At 40.8% G+C, this 22,737-nt stretch overlaps 1 protein-coding gene across 3 annotated transcripts in view; it reads left to right on the top strand.

The window, feature by feature from the left end:
• The window catches only part of LOC131104878 (interleukin-1 receptor accessory protein-like 1), a 134,055-nt gene that overhangs the window by 67,043 nt on the left and 44,275 nt on the right, over positions 1–22,737 (top strand). For all 3 annotated transcript variants that reach the window (XM_058052522.1, XM_058052521.1, XM_058052523.1), the window contains 3 exons: positions 2,127–2,313; positions 3,428–3,581; positions 16,527–16,601. In XM_058052522.1, coding sequence (XP_057908505.1) covers positions 2,127–2,313; positions 3,428–3,581; positions 16,527–16,601 — 416 coding nt within the window. The remainder of the gene's footprint in view (positions 1–2,126; positions 2,314–3,427; positions 3,582–16,526; positions 16,602–22,737) is intronic.

Raw genomic sequence — 22,737 nt, 5'->3', positions numbered from 1 at the left:
AAGCTCCGGGGAAAAAGCAACCATTGTTTCCAATTCCTAATGAGGAAAACATCAGGCACAAGTGGTTGGAGTTCCCAACCAGTTGTTCCCAAGGTCCCCTTTAAATTTATTATTAAATGACATAATTATATCCCCACAAGTATTGCCTGGTGTGTTTCAAATCATAACGTTGCTTTTTTAGATGTATTATTAGCTGCAGAGCTAATGAGGACGTATTGAAATACTGCGTATTGAATTTGTCAGCATTCTTACAGCTGAGCTTTGCAAATTAATTTGATTGCTTCATACGCCTTTGAAAGTCAAGATCATTTTCAAAATGTTCACGCTAATTTAGAGTAATATACGTATAGCAATGTAAAGAATAAACGGGAACGTGGGAAGATTGCAGGTAAGTCTACAACAATGTGTTTCCGTTGAACTGAGTCCCAACAAAATGCATCACTCCATTACATGCACAGACCAGATTAAAGTACTATACACACATGTATCAGTAAAACATGTAATTTTCATTAAAATGTTGCAACCCTAGATTTAATGGCCATGTGTATACACATGTGTCTACTAAACTGGAGCATTGTGTGTGCTTTCACTAGACTTGCAGCATATTGCATCCCAAGTCCTCTACATGCCCTCTAGCTGTACACGGTCCCTGTCAAGCTGGCACCTCTCACACTGGATGTATGCAGGATGCTATCTATCATTGCCATGACATTGGATATCCCCGTCAGTGTGACACGTTTGACAGACACGCTCACCTGTTAATGCCACGCTATCGTCAAGCTTGTTATCGGCATATCTGCAGCATATGCAGCACTGGCCTTTGGGTACGCTCAACACTCAAGAGCACTGGCTGCAATCCACACCGGAGTTGGCTCTTTTGAATCGGCTTATGAATATGATCCAAAGATCATCGGGCACAAAAGGTTCCATGATGGATGTGGATTGTTGGTCATTAATGTGGAGCAGATGACACTCTCCTCCCTCTCTTCCGGGGCTGGCCGGAATATTTAACAGAAGTGAGTGGACCCGGGGGATCTTATTTGCTCAGGTGTCCATCTGCTCCAAGTTGTCTGGGATAATCTCCACATCATGTCACATTTACATCTGGCCTCCACGAGAAAAGCACATTCACGAGTCAGCGTTTGGCCGTGGCCAGTTCGAAGGGTGCAAGAATCTCCGGAGACCAGTGTGTTTGCTAATCCACCAGGCAGCTAATGCGACACAATTATGTAAGGATTTACCATGTTTGTTATTGTTTGTTGGTTCAGCTCAATTTGTGCAACCCGCTTTAGTTGGGAAATTAGCAGTGAGATTTTGCTAAACACTGCCAATTTGTTTTGTCTTTTAACCCGGAGGGATTTGCTGCAGTCCAACTCAGCTTGTCATATGTCTTATTAGCGGATTTAGGCAAAGAAAAGGTGCTCCCATTGATCCACTGATCATCAGGGATCCTCGCTTGGCTTTGTTCCCCTCCCTGACACAGCAAAAGTATCACAGAGAATCACCATGTTTATTGATTCCTACATTCTGTTAAGAATTACTCAAGCAGCAGATGAAAATCAACTGCACCAGCCATGGTTTTCAATGTGTTGCATGTTGAGCCTCCTTCAGAGAATGGAATACATTTGGGGCTTCCCCAAAACACTCTTGTTTCTGGGGCACATTTGGTGGTATTCCTGTGAATATTCATCAAGGTCATTGTATTTCTCAGGGCATTTAACTCATTCGCTCCAAGACATCCCCTCCAGCACCGTGTTTTGTTTTCATAAAAAAAAAATGGTAATAAAAGTCCTTTGAAAGAAAGAACAATGAATTAGTGGGTTTGCATTTTAAATCAAACTACCCTGGTGTTATGAATCCACTTTTTTACATATGACTGGTAGAGTGCATCAAATGCAGCAAATGACTCACTGCTATACTGCAGACAATATCCGCTTAACCACGAGAAAAACTAGACTCATCAATCTTCAAGTAATATACCATATTACTGCCTGTGCCTCAATGCTTGTATACTAGATTATATTAAAGGTTTGATTGATTATAAGTAACAAAAAGAAGGGGAATACATTTGGTGTGCCGCAACAATAAATATTTGTATTATTGATTGATTTTCCATTATGTTGCAGGAACTCCACCTACTGCATGAAGGTCTCCATGTCTCTCACAGTAGCAGAAAATGACACAGACCTCTGCTACAACTCCAAGATGAGGTTCTTTGAGAAGGCAGAGCTGAGCAAAAGCAAGGACATCACCTGCACTGGCATTGAAGATTACATCCAGCCAGGAGTGGAGCCTCAGATTGTGTGGTACAAGGTAGAATGAAGTCTGAGATTGAAAACGTTCTCTTCAAAATGAATATGTCTGTTAGGATACTATTGAGTATCAAAACACACTCCCAAATCAATCAAGTCACAAATTTAGTTCAATCCATCATATTAACATGACATTTTGGACACATCTAAGCGTCTTTTTCTGTTCTAGCGTGACCCCAGTACACAAGATAAGGTCCATAAAGGCATGTCGTTAAACCTCGGTTTTTGTATGATTAGTTTTTTTGCAGAAAATATTGCCTTGGCGACCAGTCCAGGGTGTACCCTGCCTCTCACCCGAAAACAGCTGGGATAGGCTCCAGCATCCCCACAACCTTTGTGAGGATAAGCGGTACAGAGGATGGATGGATGTTGCCTTGGTTTTTGTACCCAGTCTCAGTTTTTGTACAAACTAGTATGCCGTAGTTTGCCGTTTGCCCAGCGCTGTATCATTCCTTGAAATGGAATGCCCGAACAAAGCACCATACACATTGCTGACTCACTTTTTTGAGTGCGACCACAGTTCCATCCCTTTCTAATTTAGAATTATTTCCCATTCTTTTCCACATAGTATTTCCACAAGTATTCTCGATAATGTGTTTTTGTTCATATCATTTAGTATCTGCAATGCATTAATTGGATTTCCATTCTGTCATATGCCTTGGTTTTGGAACATTTCCATTTTCATCTGACATTTGGAACAAATTCATACCAAAAACCGAGGTACCACTACACTTGGAAGAGTTTTTGGTCGAACAACTTGACCTCAATTCCATCAAACGAGGATGGATGAACATATAACAAATATGAAAGTGAACCAGTACCCAGTACTTTTTCAGCCTCCCACCAAATCAGATTAAAATTGCGGATAATGACTGTGGGTGCTTTAGCCTCCAGTGTTTGGCTCACGTTCTTTCGTGGGCCACAGTCTCAGGCCAAACCCCACAGTGCCCCATTTTCTTTTGCCTCAAGTGGTCCAGTGGCCCAAAATCACAGAGGGCTGAGCTGAGACTAAAAGAGATCTTAAATTAATGCTAGACTAGGATTTAAGCAAATATTCTCTGTATAACATCTAACCGCCATTATTCTCAGTGTGTCTTTCTTCTGCATCCAAACAGGAGTGCAAGCCAAAGCAGTGGAGACAGACAATCGAGAGAAGGAGCAACATCCTCTCCATCAAGGAAGTTTGGGAAGATGACATTGGGAATTACACCTGTGAAATACAGTTTGGAAACTTTGTTGTACGGAGGACCACGGAGCTCTCTGTCACAGGTAATTGTCATGCTTTTAATCATCTTCAACGTGCACACAATCACAGTGAGCACATCACGCAACACAAAGGAGTAGGAAGAAGCAAAACTTATTGAATGCTACCCCTCATCCATTTGGCATCAATTACCATACATTTGTTCAGTGTTCAACAGACTTAATGATGGTAACACATTAAGAAGTGATGAAGTGGTTGTCAGAGGCATAGTTTGATAATGAGTACAGACTGTTCACCTGGGTCAAACATAAAAAAAACAGTGCTCAAATATAAAAGTATGCAAACTGGGGAATGAATAAGAACGGTGTTAAGAACACTAAACAAAAAAGAAAACACATGATGCTCTTGGACTGGCTTTCCATCTTTCCCCATTTATCTCAGCTACGGCCGGTGAGAAGAAGTATGGACTTAATGACGTGTAAAAGTGGAACTTTTATGATTGCTGAAATGTTTTTGCTTAGACGTGACCTTTCTATCGTCAGGTATATCTATAAAACTTTATGCAGTGCTAAAATCAGCCTCCCACAGATAATTCCAATCACCATCAAATTCCTTTTCACTTGCCTCCATCAACAGCCTGCAGGCCATCTCAAAGCAGCACGATGGGACAAAAGGTCAGAATTCATTTGATTGTAATGAGGGCCAATATAACAATAATGAGGCTCCTCACTCCTGATGGGAACTGACATTCTTTTTCTAAATGAAATTCAGGGCTTTATGCCTTTTTTTGTAAAGTGCAGCTTTTGATATATTTGATTAAGCAGAATAAAAGGATGGCGATGGAACAGATATACAGGGATCATCGCCTTTAGTGAGTCAAATAGACTGAAGGTGGAGGTAATGAGCTGTTCCTCTGATGCTGTTAACCTTCCTTTTCAATGTTGAACTGGCTTTGTAGTACGAGTGTATAAATAAGCAAAACAGGATGACAACAATTTTTCTTTGTAAAATGAGTACGACTCCCTCCAAAATTCCAAAGTGCTCCATCTACTTCCGACTTGAGTGCTTTTTAACAGCGACACCTGCCACATTTCTTGTCAAACTGCCATAAAGATGAATATTACCGGCAAAGCACAAATCAAGAAAAACCGTAGAAAATATGTTTTGTTGAACTTGAATGTATTTTCCATGTTGCTAAAACAACATAGTATATATATCGTTGGGACATGACCTGTGACAGGTTCAGTTGGGACTGTGACAGGCAGATTTTGTGAAGTACTTCTCCTGTCTGTCAGTCAGTATTTATAGTTCTTTGAGTTTTGGTCCCTGAGTTGAACCATTTGCATGTGAAAGAGGTTGGGAGAGAATTGCGCCTTAATTGATGACAGATAATTGAGGTGACCAAAGTGCCAGCAGAAAGCAGACTGGTGAGATCATCCGTGAAATTCTGAAATCTTTTTGAAGGGAGAATAGTTTTTTTTCTTAATGCTAGTGTATTTTGGCAGGTTGATAAAAAGGTTGCATCCACACTGTGCCGCATTAGTGAACAGTTGCATCCAAATGGGAAGGGATTACTGATTGTAAACAGTGTAATACATAAGGCACACAGAATGAACCACATGACAAAACAAACCATAGAAGAAGAAATAACGCACATGCATAAGTCCGTCATCTCCCACTTTCCAAGGCTTGCCCAAGGATACTTGGACAAGGTCACAGGAGGACGGAGGATCAAACTCGCAACCTTCAGGTTGGGAGACGAGCACAAGCCATGCTGACCAGTTGGATACACCAAATCAGTCTTTTTCATTTTCACGTGGATGAGAAGTCCCTGTTTACATGCACTATTCCTAATTTGATCATTGGCCGTATGCCGCGTGCCTCCGAAACAAAAGATGGTGCTTAGGCTCCTTTCAGCACGGGTACATTTCTAGTTGATCTATCACATAATATCCAAACATGGCATCTTGGTTTTGTCTACGTCAAGGCAAAATGTCAGAGATTGGAAAACAACGTTACTATGCTCCCAGAGGGCGGGAGTAGGTTGTTTGAGTGGTTATGGTTGAGTTTTGCATTGGACAAAATGTATTGTCAATCCTATCCATAGTAAACAAAATACTGTTTTTCCTACTGTGAATACTTTATATCACACTTTCACATTTTTTGGACTTTTTCACTGCCTTGCGTTCTCTGGAGAGAACATGGCTGGATGGGTAGATAAATGTATGTATGTATGTATGTATGGATGGATAGATAGATTAATGTATGTATATGTATGAATGGATAGATAGATGAATGTATGTATGTATGTATGGATGTATGGATGGATAGATAAATGTATGTATGTATGTATGTATGTGTGGATGGATGGATGGATGGATGGATAGATAAATGTATGGATGTATGTATGGATAGATGGATGGATAGGTAAATGTATGTATGTATGGATAGATAAATGTATGTATGTACGTATGTATGTATGGATAGATAAATGTATGTATGTATGTATGTATGTATGGATGGATAGATAAATGTATGGATGTATGTATGTATGGATAGATAAATGTATGTATGGGTGGATGATAGATTAATGTATGTATGATGGATGGATAGATAGATGAATGTATGTATGTATGTATGTATGTATGTATGTATGTATGTATGTATGTATGTATGTATGTATGTATGTATGGATGGATGGATAGATAAATGTATGGATGGATAGATACATGTATGAACGTATGTATGGATGGATGAATTGATAGATAAATGTATGGATGGATGGATAGATGTATGAACGTATGTATGTATGTATGGATAGATGGGTGGATAGATAAATGTATGAATGGATGGATAGATAAATGTATGTATGTATGAATGGATGAATGGATAGATAAATGGATGTATGGATGGATAGATAGATGTATGTATGTATGGATGGAGGGATGGATGGATAGATAAATGTATGGATGTATGGATAGATAAATGGATGTATGGATGGATAGATGTGTGTATGGATGTATGGATAGATAAATGTATGGATGTATGGATAGATAAATGGACGTATGGATGGATAGATAGATGTACGTATGTACATATGTATGGATGGATGGATGATCTGAGAGGCTTGCAGTAGAACACCACGACAAATGGAGCAAAACAGCAATCTCCTCTTAAGCCGAGAAATGAATATCACAAGATTCTGCAGATGACTTAAAGATGCTTAAAGCAGTTTCTACCTCTGTCGTCAAAAGAATGATAGACGCTTGTATCCTGCTGTGGAAAGAAAGCCATCTCATAATATAGGTATGTTAATTTGATCTTTAATAAGTCAAATGCAATCCATTTAAGGTGTCTACATGTGTTTCAAAAGCTAATTTCAACCAAACTGATGCAATATTTATATTTTTTAATGCATTAAGGTAATGACTGTTCAGCTCATATTCCTTTTAAGCTTGCCTTCATTTGTTTGACTCACCATGATGTCAACATCTTCACACCCTCCGAGTGGTGAAGTCTCAGTGGGAGTTTGCTGCCATAATTAAGGCTGTCAGTCACGGATCTCCCTGCTGTGGATTTTTTTTTAAACCCACTGGCTCTTTCACAGTTTCTTTGACCACCTCTTTTTGTTGTCATCCTTTTTGTTGTTTTATTTTCATTTTTTCTCCTGGACCTCACTTGGATATTCCTAACCGTTGCAATTGAGCAGTTCTTTGATATTTTTATTGCCAGACACTAAAAGAGCTCAACATCTGAACCAAATGGAGGCCCTGTGGCAAGGGAAAATACACCTCAGTCTTCTTTACAGACTTTTGTTAATAATCCTCCTTACTCAGCCATGGCAATGTAGTTGGTACTTGTTCTAGTTGTGTTTTTTACGGCGTGTCCTGCAAAGAGGTTAACCAGCTTTTCACTATTACATATCCGGAGTTAATCCTCAAACTCATCCTGGTTCAGAAGGCCTCTGTGTTGAACAATCCAGGCATGTTCCCACCTACGTGCTCCATAAAAGGAACAATGTGCATGTGGTGTGATTTCTAGCAGGGGAACAAGTGTGCAACACAAGACAAAAAACACATAAGCTTCATCCAGTTTGTGCATAGCCGTGGTTCCTTGGCTTGTAGGATTTCCTTACATGGATGTGAAACGTCTTCATAACGTGCACAGCAGTATAATTTCAACATTGTGGTCAGTACAAAGATCAAGGGGAAAGTCCACTCCGTTAGTCAAGCCAAACTTGGCGGATCCAAACAGCATGAACACGCTGACAAGGAAGTGTTCCAGCAATTAGTTTGACTTGGCCAGTTTAGTCAAGGTGACATGACTTTGATCAGTGTCCTCTCGTGTGAGGAGGTGCATGGCACCAGTTCTGTTTGGCAAACAAAGACCCATCTGCCTGAGAATTGTCACTTCGGATCATGCAGTATAGCAGGATGTGGCAAGATGGCAGGTCTGTATACATTCCAGGGTGGTTGTACGATTGCTAGGAGTTTCCTTGGGCATCCAATTGACAGCTTGTGATTTTTAGCTCGAGACCTAGTCTATCGCTCTCGATTCTCAATCTTCGCGTGGAATGCAGGTCTTGCTCAACCAGGCAAGGTACATTGCAGCCATGACCCGGATGTGAGTAACTTTTAGACTCGGGCTGTATGAGTGTGTTTTAGAATGCGTGTTATACAGCTTGTTGGTGCAAACAAGTGTTTTAACAAGTTCCTGCTGACGCTGTGCAAGTTCTTGGTGAAATAAGGAAGAGAAGCACATTTATTCTGCAGCTTGTCTTCACCGTCACCACACATCGGTGACATCACACCATCACCAACCATATGCACTGCAACACTCTTTACTTTTGTGTGAAATAATTCACATTTTTAAAGACATCACCCATAGCGTGTGCCAACTAGTGCCCACCATCACCTCTGCAGCGGGTTATACAACCTACCAGATATCAATCAATTAGCAAACTGTGCTTACAAATGCTACTCTCGCACGTTGTACATCTGGGTCGCCTAATTAAGATGAGGCGTCGCATAATTAATGTCTTCGCTCGGGTAATTAGCGCTCACTAAGGGCCACAGTTTTCAAGTTGTGGGAATCGGTGCCAAGGTGGTGTTAATGTAATTCCACACCAGAACGGTAATAGCAGAAGAAATCTTCGCAAGATGCATAGGATTTTTTTATTCTATAATCAGTACGATAACATAATAGCTAACATAATTGTGGTTCCATAAAGCTTTGGAGCCAGAAAAAGCAAACATCTGACAATGGGTGTTATGGCGGAAGTTTTTGAATGCAATACTTTTTTTTTTGCTTAAACACTGCAAACAGTTCTTAGTGAAAACGGAGAACATAAATATTAAACATTCAGCCCCATCAAGGAGACTTGAGATGCTTGTCAATCAGCTGATCCTGCCAGAGAGATAATATGCTGGGAGGGGCTGATGGAATGAAGTGGTGCTTAATTTTCAGCAAGCAAAAAATTAATTTTGTTACGTTACTTACACTGATTAATTAGTCTATATTGTTTTTTGCGGGAGAGAGGCCTGACTCGGTCGATGCAAATGAGTTCAGTTAAATGTACGTTTGTTTGGCACATTTTTTTCTGCCTGTGAAAATTGTATGAAGGAGACTGTATACCACTGTATACTTGTGTGCCTCGGGATACAAAGCACACTGTAGATTAATTATTTGGTTTGTTCCCAGTGTGTCAAGCCAATGTAACCCCCTGTGTTCAACATATCCCTTTTTTTCAGACAAACTAACAGACATTCTTAGTTGCATGAGCACACGTCATCGTGCACACCACCCTCGGCCGGAAAGATTGCTTACCAGCTCTTAGGTCAGTGGGGCTCATTCTTGATATGATGGAAATTGATTGCACTGCTTGCAGGCAGCACAGCCATGACAAGCTGTTTTATATGGAGGACCCAATGGGACAGAATTATTTCATTTTTAAAAAAAATATGTATTCAATTATTTATCCAATTATTCAATTTAATTATTTAATCAATTCCTTATTTTTTCATTGTTTCGCTATTTTATTCATTTTTTCTGTCAAGCGGCCCCGTCAAGTCCTAACTGGTTTGCCGGTCAAAACATTTCAGATGACCCATTATTATTTTTCAACTTTTATGACCTATAAATGTTGTTTTAGCATTGTATCTTTGTGTTAAACGATACCAATGAGGTTTGCACATTCGGAAGTGAGCGCTGAAAGAAGTTTTGGACAGCTCTGCATGCTTGGTTTTACAGAGTTTTTTCTATGTTCTACGAATGTCAATACGATCCAGACTTCCTTATATGGGCTACATATTGCCTACTCTCAGTAAACACGGATCTACGCATCCCGAAGTCCTCTGGAGCGCTTGGGAGTATGCCCAATCAAAGAGGAGTGGGTGCACCTAGAGGGACGGCGAGGTGTGGAGTAAATTAAACAAACCGTTTGGGTCGAAAGAAGGAAGCATTGCAAAAAGACGGGCAGAATCTGGAACCTCTACAAAGCTTTCTGTGCGGGTTATTGTGTGTAGCTGCTCTATAGGAGTCCAAAACTCAATAAAAAGTGCCAAAAATGAGGATAAATGAGGATAGGCTTTAATTCAAAACAGGTCGATCAACTCAAAACATATCCCGATACACTGGGTGGCACTATTTATGGTGTTTTGACTATTTTCATGTCCAATATGACCCATTATTAGTCGAAACATATGCTCATACATATATGCTCGTTATGCATTTTCAAACATATCAAATGACTGAATGACATACTATAAGGCATTCACAACAGGCACAGTCATCCTTAACATTAGCTTCAGTTGTTGCCGCATCTCAACTTTGAACCCACGACGTCACTTCGGAACCTCGGAACACATTTACAGCAACAAGCACAAGTCTTACGTTTGTGTTAAATAGCTGACAGTCATTGTGTGTGTGTGAGTGTAAAGGTGACTTTATTGTGTTCTTTCACCTGTAGGGGGTTAAATACTGTATTTAGAATTAACGATATTGCGATATTAAGGAATCAATTAGCCTCGATAAATGAGGGATGTGTTGAGATGTTCCCTGGGGAACGTGAAGAGGCTCTCAGCAGAAGTCCTCCACCAGATCAGTCACACCAACACATACATCTGCACAAGGTTCAGGTGAGGTCATTTCCTGTCAACACGCCACACTCCTCTGCAAGCTCCCCTGTGGTGCACTGATATGTGTATTTGTGTTATCAGAGGACACTTTGCCGTTCTTTTTTCCCCACAAGCAAACTTCAGACATTCTTAAATTTAGAAGGCAAACAAGTTCAATTTTTCTTCCTTTTTATTTTTTTTTTACTGCTGCTGTACAATGAACAAGATGTTTTTTATACCTCACAATTAGGTACATTGGAACTTCAGAACACAATAGCTCCAAATCTATTCATAATCAACAGTGAAACATTGGTTAGCATCAACAATCCATTCCAGAAGTGATAAAAAAAAACATGACAAACACAATGGGCAATAATGCGGCAAGAGGATTGAATCGCAAAGCTACACTCATGTGTGCACACTGTGCTGTGTGTCACTTTGCTAGCCTCATCACTGGAGTCTGTTGACCTCACTCACACTCTGCTTGATGTCTGAACAAATTGGGACATTCATTTTCAACCGTGTGAGTGAGCGAGGTGGCTGGTCAGCTGCTCCACTGTGAGCAAAATGAGTTTGCTATATGCAGAAATGTGAGTGAAGGCATTGAGCTGTCCATGGTGCTGAGAACCAGAAACCAAAATAAGGCAGTGGTTCATACAATAAAAATGCATGTAAATGTCTCAGCCTAACACCCATGTAGTTTGGGTGGGAGGCCTCCCTGCAGGATTCACAAGGGTTAGCGCCTCCCTGTGATGTAGCACACAATGCACAATGGCGGAGCTTCCCCTACTGGCCCCCGCCACCAACCACTGACCTGTTTAAACAGCTGGAGCATTTGGCACTGTGCGCCTCCGGAGGTTTGCGGGGCCACTGGCAAAAGGCTTGAGAGGAAGGAAGAGGAGCAATGAGGAGAAGAAAAGGGGAATGGAGCTGCTGGGGGAGCTGTGTACAAATGGCACAAAGCAGGAATGAAAGGCAACTGCATGCAGCAAGCGAGAGGGAGTAGGTGTTTGGATGGAGTCGGTGGAAAGCTGGCCAACCAGTTAACCCTACCAAGACCGTGTCAGGGTGCTTTCACATTTGTAATTTGTAAAAAAAAAAGTAAGTTGCTTTTCCTCACGTTCGATTTTTCACATAAATATATCTGAGTAGCTTCTCTGTCATCCACGTCATGGTAACCCACAAAGATTGGATCATGGCAACTGGACTCCTCTTGTTTGTTTGTTGTTCACAATTCAGTTCTAAAATTGTATTAGTGCCATTTACCTGTTCAAGTCCCTGGGGGTTGTCACAAAAGGGGTGTTGTTACCACCGCCCGGTGTGGCTGGTGAATTAACATCCCGCATAACAATAGGTTGTTGGCCAACTGGCCAATCTTCCCTTTGAATGAGGCGACAATGAGTTTGGGAGGAGAGATGTTAGGGGATTGGTACATCCTAAACCCTGGCATCCATTTAGACACCCTGGGCTTGGTGGGTCCACAGGTACCGTGTGTGTTACTGTGTATTTCACTGATCATTGTCAGACCACTTTTTTGGCGTGAGCTCCAATTTGCTAAAAACCTCAAATCAAACTGGCTTACCAAATCGACCCTCAGTTCGGACTTCAACTCCAGCCCCCGTGATCATACACCAACCCCTGCCCACGCAGCAACCAGTTTAGGATGATTTGTTTTTTCCGATGGGCGTGGAAAATGAAAAATGAAAGTTTGTTCATGTGCTGATACAATTCTAATGTAAAGTCTTAACACATTCGCTTGTTTGTCTCATGGCAAAACACAAAACAACAATGGCAATGATCACCAACCGTCGACACCAGAACCTTCTTCTTCCTTCCTGCTTCAGATCCACTTGTTCAGCAATAACAGTCCAACTTGATGCAGCTTGTACTACACAAGATTGAATGCAAGTTTTAAAAACTTTGCTATCTGACTAAAGTGGGCCTTTCGGAGGGCTTCAGAACACCACTCTGTAATATTCACACCCCGCAGCGCAGGCTAAATAGAAAGTAGTCTGCAAGATGTGTGATCTACCGAGCCAAAGAAAGATAGAAGTTGTCCTTGGGAAGCTAACACTAAACGAGATCATCTTTTGAGCTAGAGGAAGCAACTTGTAAAATCTTAATTAAAAGATTGTATCACACGTGGCTTTGCATGTGGAAAATATGGAAATAATGGACTTAAAAGGCAAGTTTTCGCAGTCTGAGCAAGGAAATAATTCACCATGCAGGGAGTAGGCGGAATGAGAGGATTTATTTGCTGCATTTAAAAAAAAAAAAAAAGCCAGAGCAATGATTGGCTTGACACAGCACCTGTACAAACTGTTCCCATGCTGCTGGTCTCTTTATAGTCGTTGTTGTAGCAAAAACAAGGTGTAATTAACACAATCGTGACCAACTACACACACACGCACACACACACTCCGAGTTAGCACATCTGCCTAATTGCTACTTCATCGACATCATCTTAAAACATTCCAGTGAGCAGTACATGAGCAGTGTTTTATCTCGCTGGTTGTTTTTCACGTTATCCTGCATTCTGCCCACAAAAATGAGTCTAATGGATTTTAAGGCCTCTGAAATGATGGTAATGACAAGCCACGGAGCAAAAACAAAAAAGCTACTTCATGCATCACCCCTGAGAAAATACCTCACCTGTCCCAATTCAGCTGCACATTTTAGTCATTGGTAGATTTTCTAATCCTGTTATTATGATCCGTTAACACCATTAGCACAGAATAGCTTGTGTAAATGCTTTCAAAAATATAAACTGCACAATTGCTTTGGATTCATGCGTGGGCATACTGTAGACATTTAGCAATACGGAGGATCCCTGCACATTTGTGATTCATCATTGACGGTCCTACACCTTTGGGAATTTTTGGTGAACTTTTACATATTTGCTCCTCTAAAAATAGGCATTAATTTCTACAGAAAATACATCTCATTTACCCAGAGTCAGTAATAATTTATTATCATTGTACAATTTTTACATATTTATGTCTTTAAGCTTCACTGATAACAATTTGCTCAGCGATTCTTGAACACACCATAGTGAGAGGCCAAACTTATAAAAACTTGCTGACATGCCGAGTGAGGCAGAGCCTTAAACAAATAGCAACATAAAAGAAATATATGAAGAAATATGTATGCATTCAACTGTTATAAAAATGTTTTTTCTGTATTTTGCGATGGTTTCAACATTTTCTTAAATAAAATCAAACATCAGCGGTGTTGATTGTGTAGGCGCAGCTTGAAGAAATGCTTTCTCCAAGCGCTACCTGGGATGACCCGGGTGTCTGCAGAGCAGCAGAGCCTCATACTACCGTACTTCAGAGTGAGGGGGAGTGTGCTTGCGTTCTCTTCTACCTCTTCATTAACATTCTTTTTTTTGAACGAGAATGGAATTACTTTGAATGGATTACTTTGTCATCCATTCTGTCATCGGTAAAACTCGGTAAAAAAAGCGATCATCGTAATAATGTTGTGATGGAGCTTTGTTTCTTTAACATAACATGACTTGCCCAACACATGACATTTACTTGGTTTGTGTGAAGATGTTGGCATCAATCCTAAATGTTGGATATCTGATGCCTGAGAGCCGACATGCTCTCTTTCCATTCTTTTGCTTCTCACCACACCCATTGGTGCTCGGATTTGTTTGATAAACTGGGAAAGCATTTTCCTCCTCCACTACCGCCGCAGTTCTTCTCTGACTCATCCTCAACTCCTCCTTTTGTGATATTTTAGGCCTGTCGCCTTGAAACATATCAGCCTTCCTCCCACCCTCCTTTCCGTGGAGTGAATAACACAAAGTACGAGGCCCATGTGGAGAGATCAGCATGAGCCTCCACTGCCCGACCAAAAAAAGGGTCACAGAGTTGAATATTTTGTTGACCTGTGTTTAGGTTTGATTCCGGTGTACATTTATTTCTGTCCAGTTGGATCCCGCTTTAAGCATAGCCTGCTACCAAGCTTACTACTTAGCCTCCAATTCATTTATTCGAAACTTAAGAAAGGGTTTCAAACATAGTTGGGAAGAAGGACAAAGTAAGACGCCAAAAACTTACCACTTCCACACAGTATGGGAGGAGAACTTGTTTTCACTCTATCATGTCAGACATGCGGTGGTGTGAAGGTAATGTAGTGTCCCATCAATGGAACATTACTGATGCCTAGTGACCAGAATTCCACTTATGTGTTCACTGGAAGAGGAGGCAAAATGGCTCTTTTTCTGACCCCTCTTCATAGGGATCTAAACTGGTCTGGATTCTATATCATCTCTTGGTTTATTATTTTTGAAAACTGTATCCACTCTCAGTGCTTAGCGCCTGTTGAGCTCATTTTTAACAAGTGTGCTTTTCCTGAGGAAACGTTTATTTTTTGCAACTCAAACTCATAACCATTGCTGCGAGCAGCTGCAACGTTCCCACTCACTTTAAATGCACGTAACTAACTTTCTCATTATCTCATCTTGTCGAACAGGTATTATTAAATGTACAATATCAAACTGAATTCCCTATCAATCCACCTGCAGAAGAAAGAGAATAATTGCTGGGCTTTAATTTACTTCCAAGCAAGATGGTGACCATACACCTCCATTAACAAGGTTTGCTCCCAAAGCTTGCTTTCATTTATTTTCTCCTTCGCAACTCTCCCACACACACACACGCACACTCCTGCTCTTCATCTGCAGAAGTGGTCTTTAATGAAGTGTGAACAGCGCAGTACAACTACCCATCCCCCCCACTCCTCCTCCTTCCTGCGTTTTCATCTTCCTTCACCGTCACCCCAGGGAGCTGCAGGAAAGACGGACGGAACGACGCATTGCGAGCAAAATCAGGAAGAGGAGGATAGAGGGAAAGTGATGTGAGAGTTAATGGGGAAGAACAAGGTCTTTTTTTTCCTGCGTCTACCCCTCATCATCCCCACCCCTCCTCAACCAAACTATCAGCATGTGATCACAGGAATGTTTTAAAAGGTTCTCCCCAGCTAATAGCAACACTAGGCTACTTGGTGCATATGTGTGTGGAAGTGTACATCTAAGTATGATGCGAAGCTGCAGGTCAGACTGGATGTGCTAGAAGCCCATTAGGTAAGTCGGCCCACTCCCACTCATAATAACCCACCACAGAATCTGAACTTTGCAGTGGAGGAGCAGCCACGTTCAGTAATCGGGTGTGTTTGTGTGCCTTCCAGCATAGCAGTAACTGAGTATGTTTGAGGCTTGGGATGCTTTGGATCGGCATATGCGGTGTTTGAGGCAAATGGTAGTCACACCAGATACTGACTGGTTCGGAGTGGCTTTTTATTGTAGCCAACCTGAGGTACACCTGTGCAAAAATGATCTGCCGAATCAGCATTTGATGTGTCACACATCTATAAATGCTCACTAACACAGATTTATAGTTCCAATGAGCCATTTGGTTTGCACAGCGAGTTATAACGCAACCTTCTATGAGTGGTAGAAGGTTGTATTTAGGTCATCAGACACTGATATCTACTGGTCTGCGCTTGTCAGTGTTTAACTTCAGAACTTCGATTAAACAGTATGAAAACTGCACAAATTGAGATAAATGTGTTTGTACAAAGGTTGCTGTGTCTGATTCAGACCACAGTTTGCCAATTGTGTATGCCTGCTACTGTATATGAGCGTGTTTTCTTATGTTCGTTTGAAGTCTGATACATCAGAAGATGTTTGAGACCATGGTCATGGTAAAACATAGTTGACCAGTTACAGTTACAATTTCCTTGAGGAATTAATGACCTAATTAATGAATGTCTTTATTTTGGCAGTTGTTGCACTGTGCATTGGATGATTCCTTCTTTTCCTCTGTATTCCCAGGATTTTTGCTATTTAATTATTAAACGTCCTCTCTTTTCTTTGTGTCTTCCCAGCTCCTTTGACAGACAAACCACCCAAAATCATCTCCCCATCCGAGAGCCAGACTAGCATCATTGAGATGGCACCAGGTAAGTGTTAATCCAAAATAAACATATTTATTGAGTTTCAGTTTTATTCAGTTTCCTATAAAACTGAGTACTATTTCAAATGGTTGTAGCTTGAAAATGTTTACAGATAAATGCATACCCAAAGTTTGTTATGGGAGAAAATTCACTCATCAAATGTTCGTATTGTGACGTCGCAATGCCCAACAAGCTCACCACTTGTCATTGTCTTCCTCATCTCTCATGCAAACACGGGCATGAGCATAATTTACAGCAGGATATTGAGCACTGCTGCTTTCTACTAAATTAGAAGTGTATTTCCTGCAGACAACTCCCCGGCGGCTGTGTGGCCGTGTTTTGACCACCCGTGCTGTACGCAACATACGTCGTGAATGCTCTGGGATGTCCCTTCCTTGGACTCAGAACACGATTAAGCTCCAGAATTGTGCTGCTTGTTGTGTGTGTGTGTGTGTGTGTGAGAGAGAGAGAGAACCACTGGTCTGGCATATGCCGATAAATGCCTTTCAAAGCCGATCACAAAATGTGATCAGCATGCGGTGGCACAAACCAAACATGTCTGCTCTGTCACGCACAGTTGCCAACACCCGTATTAAGCCGACAAGGGACATACTTTGTCCCATAATGTTGCAAAGAATCACAACAAGTCTGTAAAAATTCAATGGCTTCAGTTTGACAGCTTGCCACCAGCTACGCCAATTGATGTTGGTGTGTTTGATCACTCCCTTATCAAACCTATTGCCATTCGATTTATCTTGCATCTGTGTTTACACGCTTTGCCTGTCTGTCACTGGCTGCGTTACATTGGCGTCATCTAGCTTGCTAGCTAGCTGGAGTTATCTGCGTAGCTTCTGGTCTTGAGACTTTAGAAATAAAATAAATAAAAAGTAAAAACAAAAAAGTAAAGAAAAGTTTTGGAAATCCAAAGAAATATCGCTGGAATAGGTACAGATTCTGGAATATCTAGAAAGCTTTCTGCATGGGTTATTGTGTGTAGCTGCTCTATAGGAGTCCACAACTCAATACAAATGGACAAAATATTTGCATAATAGGTTGGTTGATCCCCTTTAGAACGAATGTTCCTCTTGTCTCATCTCATCTGGTTCTCGTGAGTAAGCCGTTTAATTTTATTATGTTAATTTTGTTTTCTTGAGCAAAAAGATAAATTATTAAACAATTTATTTTCCAAGTATTCATATTACTGGATGATCGGAATTGGCAGCATAAAACCCTGATCAAAGCATCCATAATATCAAGTTTTCAAACATTCTTTTTTAAAATACAATAGTAATTCACTCAGCGCCTTTAGAAGCATTAGAGCCGATGCTACCTTTTCAGTCAGGCACCCAGCAAGCTGTGCTTTTGTGTCGGGACTAAAGCACCTCTTCGATGCTTTTTTTACTGTGGGAGCTCTTTAATAGCACTCATTTCCAATCAAAGTACATGTATTTTCTCCGTGACATCCTTTGTAGATCATCAAAGTAGCGCATCAAAGAGAGAATGACAGACAGTGACAGTGGAGGAGCATTAAGCGTTGGATTTCGCGCTGTGAGCTCAGAAAACAGAGTTGCCAAACAAACAGCATTGTCTATGCCAGTGGTTCCCAAACCTCTTTTGGAGCTGAAATTATTTTCAGCCCCACCCCGCCCCGCCCTGGGTAACCCCTGCGAATGAAAACCATAACTCATAACTCCAGTAATCACTGCAGTGGAACTCATTAGTTGGCATCATACTTTCAGTTCCAATTATATGTAATGTCTTTGGTCTGACACCAGATGTGATGGGACAATTAATACAAAAATGTAAATGCTGGTTCAGACCGTTATATTAAATAGTGCATTCAAAAACCTGCCTGTGAGGTTTTGGTGACGTGTGTGCAATGTGCGCCTGTCAGCTGACAGCTTACATACAGCTGACCTTAGTTTATATTAGCTTGCCCAAAAGCAACAATCAACATGACATGCAAGTTGAGTGTTCATGCCTGTGGGTCTACCTGTGAAACTCTAGCACCTTTTCTAAGCATGTTTTTTTTTCTATTGAATGTACCAATGCACTGAGGCACATTTCTGTAGATTCCAAACAAATGCCTTCCCTGCCTGCCTGGAATTTAAAGTGCTGCATGCACATAAATGTCCATAGACAGTTCCATGCCCTGCATTCATGGAACTGTACATTTTATGTCCATGGATTGGACTTTCCATTGATTCTGACAGATTCCTTCTAACGTCATCGTAAAGCGTTCTGAGGCACAGGTTGGAGAATCTTTGGACAGGTCATGAATGTGGAGTTCTCCAAAGCCTCTGGCTACGTGTCGTGATTTTTGTACAATATGTGTAGGTTTTTCTTGGAAACTACAGACCCACCCGGCAAAGATCCATTTTTTCCTGCATCTTCAACTTCAAAAACTTATTATTTATGATGAATGTGCTTCTATCTGTTTAGATGTATCAAATTAGAGGTCTTTTGCTATAAGCACATCATCATCTCTGCTTTCTTTGTTCCATCTGCTTATGTCTGTGACATAAACAATTGCTACAATGCCAGTTGTTTCATTTTGCTCATCAGGTTAGATATATTTCACATGATACCATTTTCCGTTATTGCCTGCGGCTTTACCTGCTCTGCTTATAATCTTAGCTTTTCATTGAGCACCATCATCTCCGCTCTTAAAAGGCACTCTGTCTTGTTTTCAGCTTTGCATCTGTGGAAGATGCAGGGCTAATGCAGACATTGTTTTTTGTTTGTTTGTATTGTACTCTTTTATAAGGAGGTGCAAAACTTCAGATCTTTGTCACTACTGTCACACCTGTATTTGTTGTCTCAGTTAACTTCTGCACCATCTGCCACTACTTCCTCAGTTTTTACCGTTTGTTTAAGATCATCTTGCAAAATCTAGCCCTTTTCATTTGTGTGTTGGATCTCCAAAGCCTTGGGCCCTTTACGTCAACAAGAAATCCACCATGTTTCACAAATAGAGCAGCTCCATTTTGACCAATAACTACCCTGGTCTTTTATACTCTCCAGTCAGAATGTTCCTGTTTCATCTGTGGGGTTTTTACTAATTCATAATTTATTAATTAGTTTTATTAGTGTTCAGCGTCTATGAAGGCTTTTTTGGGCACATGGGGAGCCCATATACAGTCAATGATATTGATCATTTTAATGCCTGGTACAACTAAATTTGCCTTTGTTTGAACAAATAACAACAAATAACAAAAATACCTCACAAGAGTTACATTTTTTGCCATTACAATGCTATATTTATTTATGTAAGACCTTTAGTTGAGATTATAATCAAGAAAATCATGGAAGTTGCTAGCTATTTTGTTATTGTATTTATATGTCATTATATTTGTCCATACAAATGTACCTTTAGTTGTACCAGGCATTAAAATGGATCAATGAACTGAAGAAACAAAGGTGGTCTAATCATTTTTCCATGATTGTATGTTCTCCTACTCTAGCGCTCACAGCGGTACCTTCCAGAGCAGGTAGCTTATCAACCAACACAGATGGGATATTGGGATTCTGACCAAAAAGCAGTTGCTATAGGCTGCACCCTTGGGAATTATACATACTCTTCTTAGCCATGAGGGCCCAGTCAAGGGCAATATGCCCACCACAGCCATTGTCCTTTTTGCCGTCTGGATGATTTCAGTGAGTGTCTGATTTTGTCTTTCCAGCAGTCCATTACTCCGGGGACTGCAAGCTGCTGTGGTTTTCTATATTGAAGTATTATACCATATCATAGACTTCTTTATTACTGAATTCTCGACCATTGTCACTGTAAAGTCTGGGGACCACACACCCTGTGAATGGTGTTAAACCGTTCCTGAGGTTTTCTGGTTAGCTGCTGCACTGAAACGTGTAAGGTGCTCAATTACATGAAGATGCCATATGCCTGGTTCCAACTCAGGTAGAGCCAGGCTAGCCTACAGCAGGTTTTGGCTTTTTCATGCTGAATTGTTTGCATATGTCACTGTCAGTTACTATTTGCTGCAAAATAGTGATACATTCTTCCATTATTCCCGAGCTGTGAATGAGATTTTGCAGCCGCTGTGCAGAGGCTTGGGCAAACTGGTAATTATGGAGTTTCAAAAGAACTTTGTGTTTCTCGGCTTAATGATCTGATGTCCACACAGCAGTGTCCAGATCTGACGAACTCCAGAGGGGCATGCTGTCATTCAGTTATGTTTTGCTCAGGAATAGCATGGGATGTCATCTTCAACCACCTCTGCTTTATATTGCTGTTTCTCCTATTTTGGCTGGTAGTTTTACTAGTCTGTTAAATGACACTACGTTTCCATTTCTAAATGTAAAAGGTCTGCAATTTGGACTCTGTGTCTGCTGTAGCTTTGTCATGTGATTATGGCAAAGAGTATTACGTAGTTCTTCAGCCATTTTTTTTCCACAAACTGTGTGAGTAGGGACAGTATCGATCGTAGACCCATGTCTAGACATTGAGGCTTCTGGTAATAGTGTGACATTCCACTCATCTACACGTTTGTCATTAATTAATTTCCATTGTTTATTCTGCTTGTGGGGAGATTCTTTAGCCTTGATCTCTTACTTTACTTGTCCTGACTTGTTGATTGGTCCCTGATAACGATAGACTTTGTTAACCACTTTGTTCCAAAACAAGTGCGAGCAGGCGTCGTACGTAACTGCTGTCGCCATGCAGTTGTCATGGTCCTATTCTTCTGCAAGAATCTCAAGAATCTCAATGGCTATTACTATGAATCTATCTGTCTATAGATTTATAGACGTTTCTATAGAGGTTTCTTCATCTTTTCAAGCGCCATAATTCTTGTCCAGACATTACGGCCTACCTTTGTCTGACCTCCGCTGTATTTTGTAACTCGCAGCTATCCTCTGCTGGCACTGTTAATCCAAAATAAACAGGACATTTTCTCCGAGCATTGAATCAATCGCAACTGGACTGTTCAGGCTGTCGTAGAAGACGTTTCGCCTCTCATCCAAGGACGCTTCATCAGTTCATGCTGAATGACTAGATAGGACACTTCTAATACCATGAAATAGCATGCAATGGTGGAAATGCTTTTGATCCTACACCATCTCCTCAAACTGAGGATGTGGATTTTCTTTCCCATCGTGCATTCTGTGCCTGTCTTGTGAGTTTGCGGATTTAACAGCCAATGCGTAGCTTGTTTTTATACTCATCAAGTCATGCTCATCCACCACTGAGGCACCTCATGTTTGATATAATGAGTTTACAATTAATCCCACTGCCTCTTGAGAGGAACCATTGCTAACTCAATTCTGCCTCATGTGACTGTCGTTGATTCTTCTGTAAGGAGCTCATGGGAAAATTGCCTTATTGGGGAAAAACTAAGGCATCGCAAGACAGAAAATGGGTCGAAGTAGGCTTTAAAAAAAGTTACTGGCTTACAGAGGTAATAGGTAGCATTCAGGAAATGATGGTTTCAAATGTGTGATGGAGAACACTCATGTGCGAGTCCCCTGAAGGTCTCAAGTCATAATTTTTTAAAAGGAAGGTTTAGTCTAAAAACCTACATTAGCATTCATGTTTGTAAACGTTACCTTCCTAGTTAATGTTTGAGCTATTTGACAAGCCAGTAGGTTAGATAAAAGCACTTCTACTGGGCATTTTAGTATGAAGACATATAGATTAGGTAGATTGTTTAATCTGATTTTGGAGCTGAGACGGATCAAATAAACAGTAGAATATTTACTTGTATAACCTTTTCTTGTCTTTATCAGTGTCAGTGGCGACCATCCCCAGACACAGACACAGAGTATGTCATTGAGGATATGATGTTTGGCATCTTCTCGGATTGATTTAAGCTACATTTTCAATCTATAAATGTGCGTATTGATCTGTTGGGCCCTCTTGCTGACAATATTCTGTAGAATGTCAAAGAAAGCTAGACGCGTGCTGTGGATCATGGTTCAGATAAATACCACAAATATAAAAAGGTCAGCAAGTCATGACAATCGCTATCAGCTTTTGGAGTGTTTTTTGTTTTCTCCCCCAACCGGAACTCAAGTCTTCACTTTTGCAATCAGCAGTGTTTTCAGTCTTTAAGAAGGTTTCTCTGATGGCCACATTAATACCACATATACATATTAGATTCCTGATATATGGTGAAACCTCAGCTTT

The sequence above is a fragment of the Doryrhamphus excisus genome, chromosome 16 (assembly GCF_030265055.1).
Source record: "Doryrhamphus excisus isolate RoL2022-K1 chromosome 16, RoL_Dexc_1.0, whole genome shotgun sequence".
NCBI lineage: Eukaryota > Metazoa > Chordata > Actinopteri > Syngnathiformes > Syngnathidae > Doryrhamphus > Doryrhamphus excisus.
Note: the sequence above shows the minus strand (reverse complement) of the source record. Positions and strands in the feature narration are given on the sequence as shown.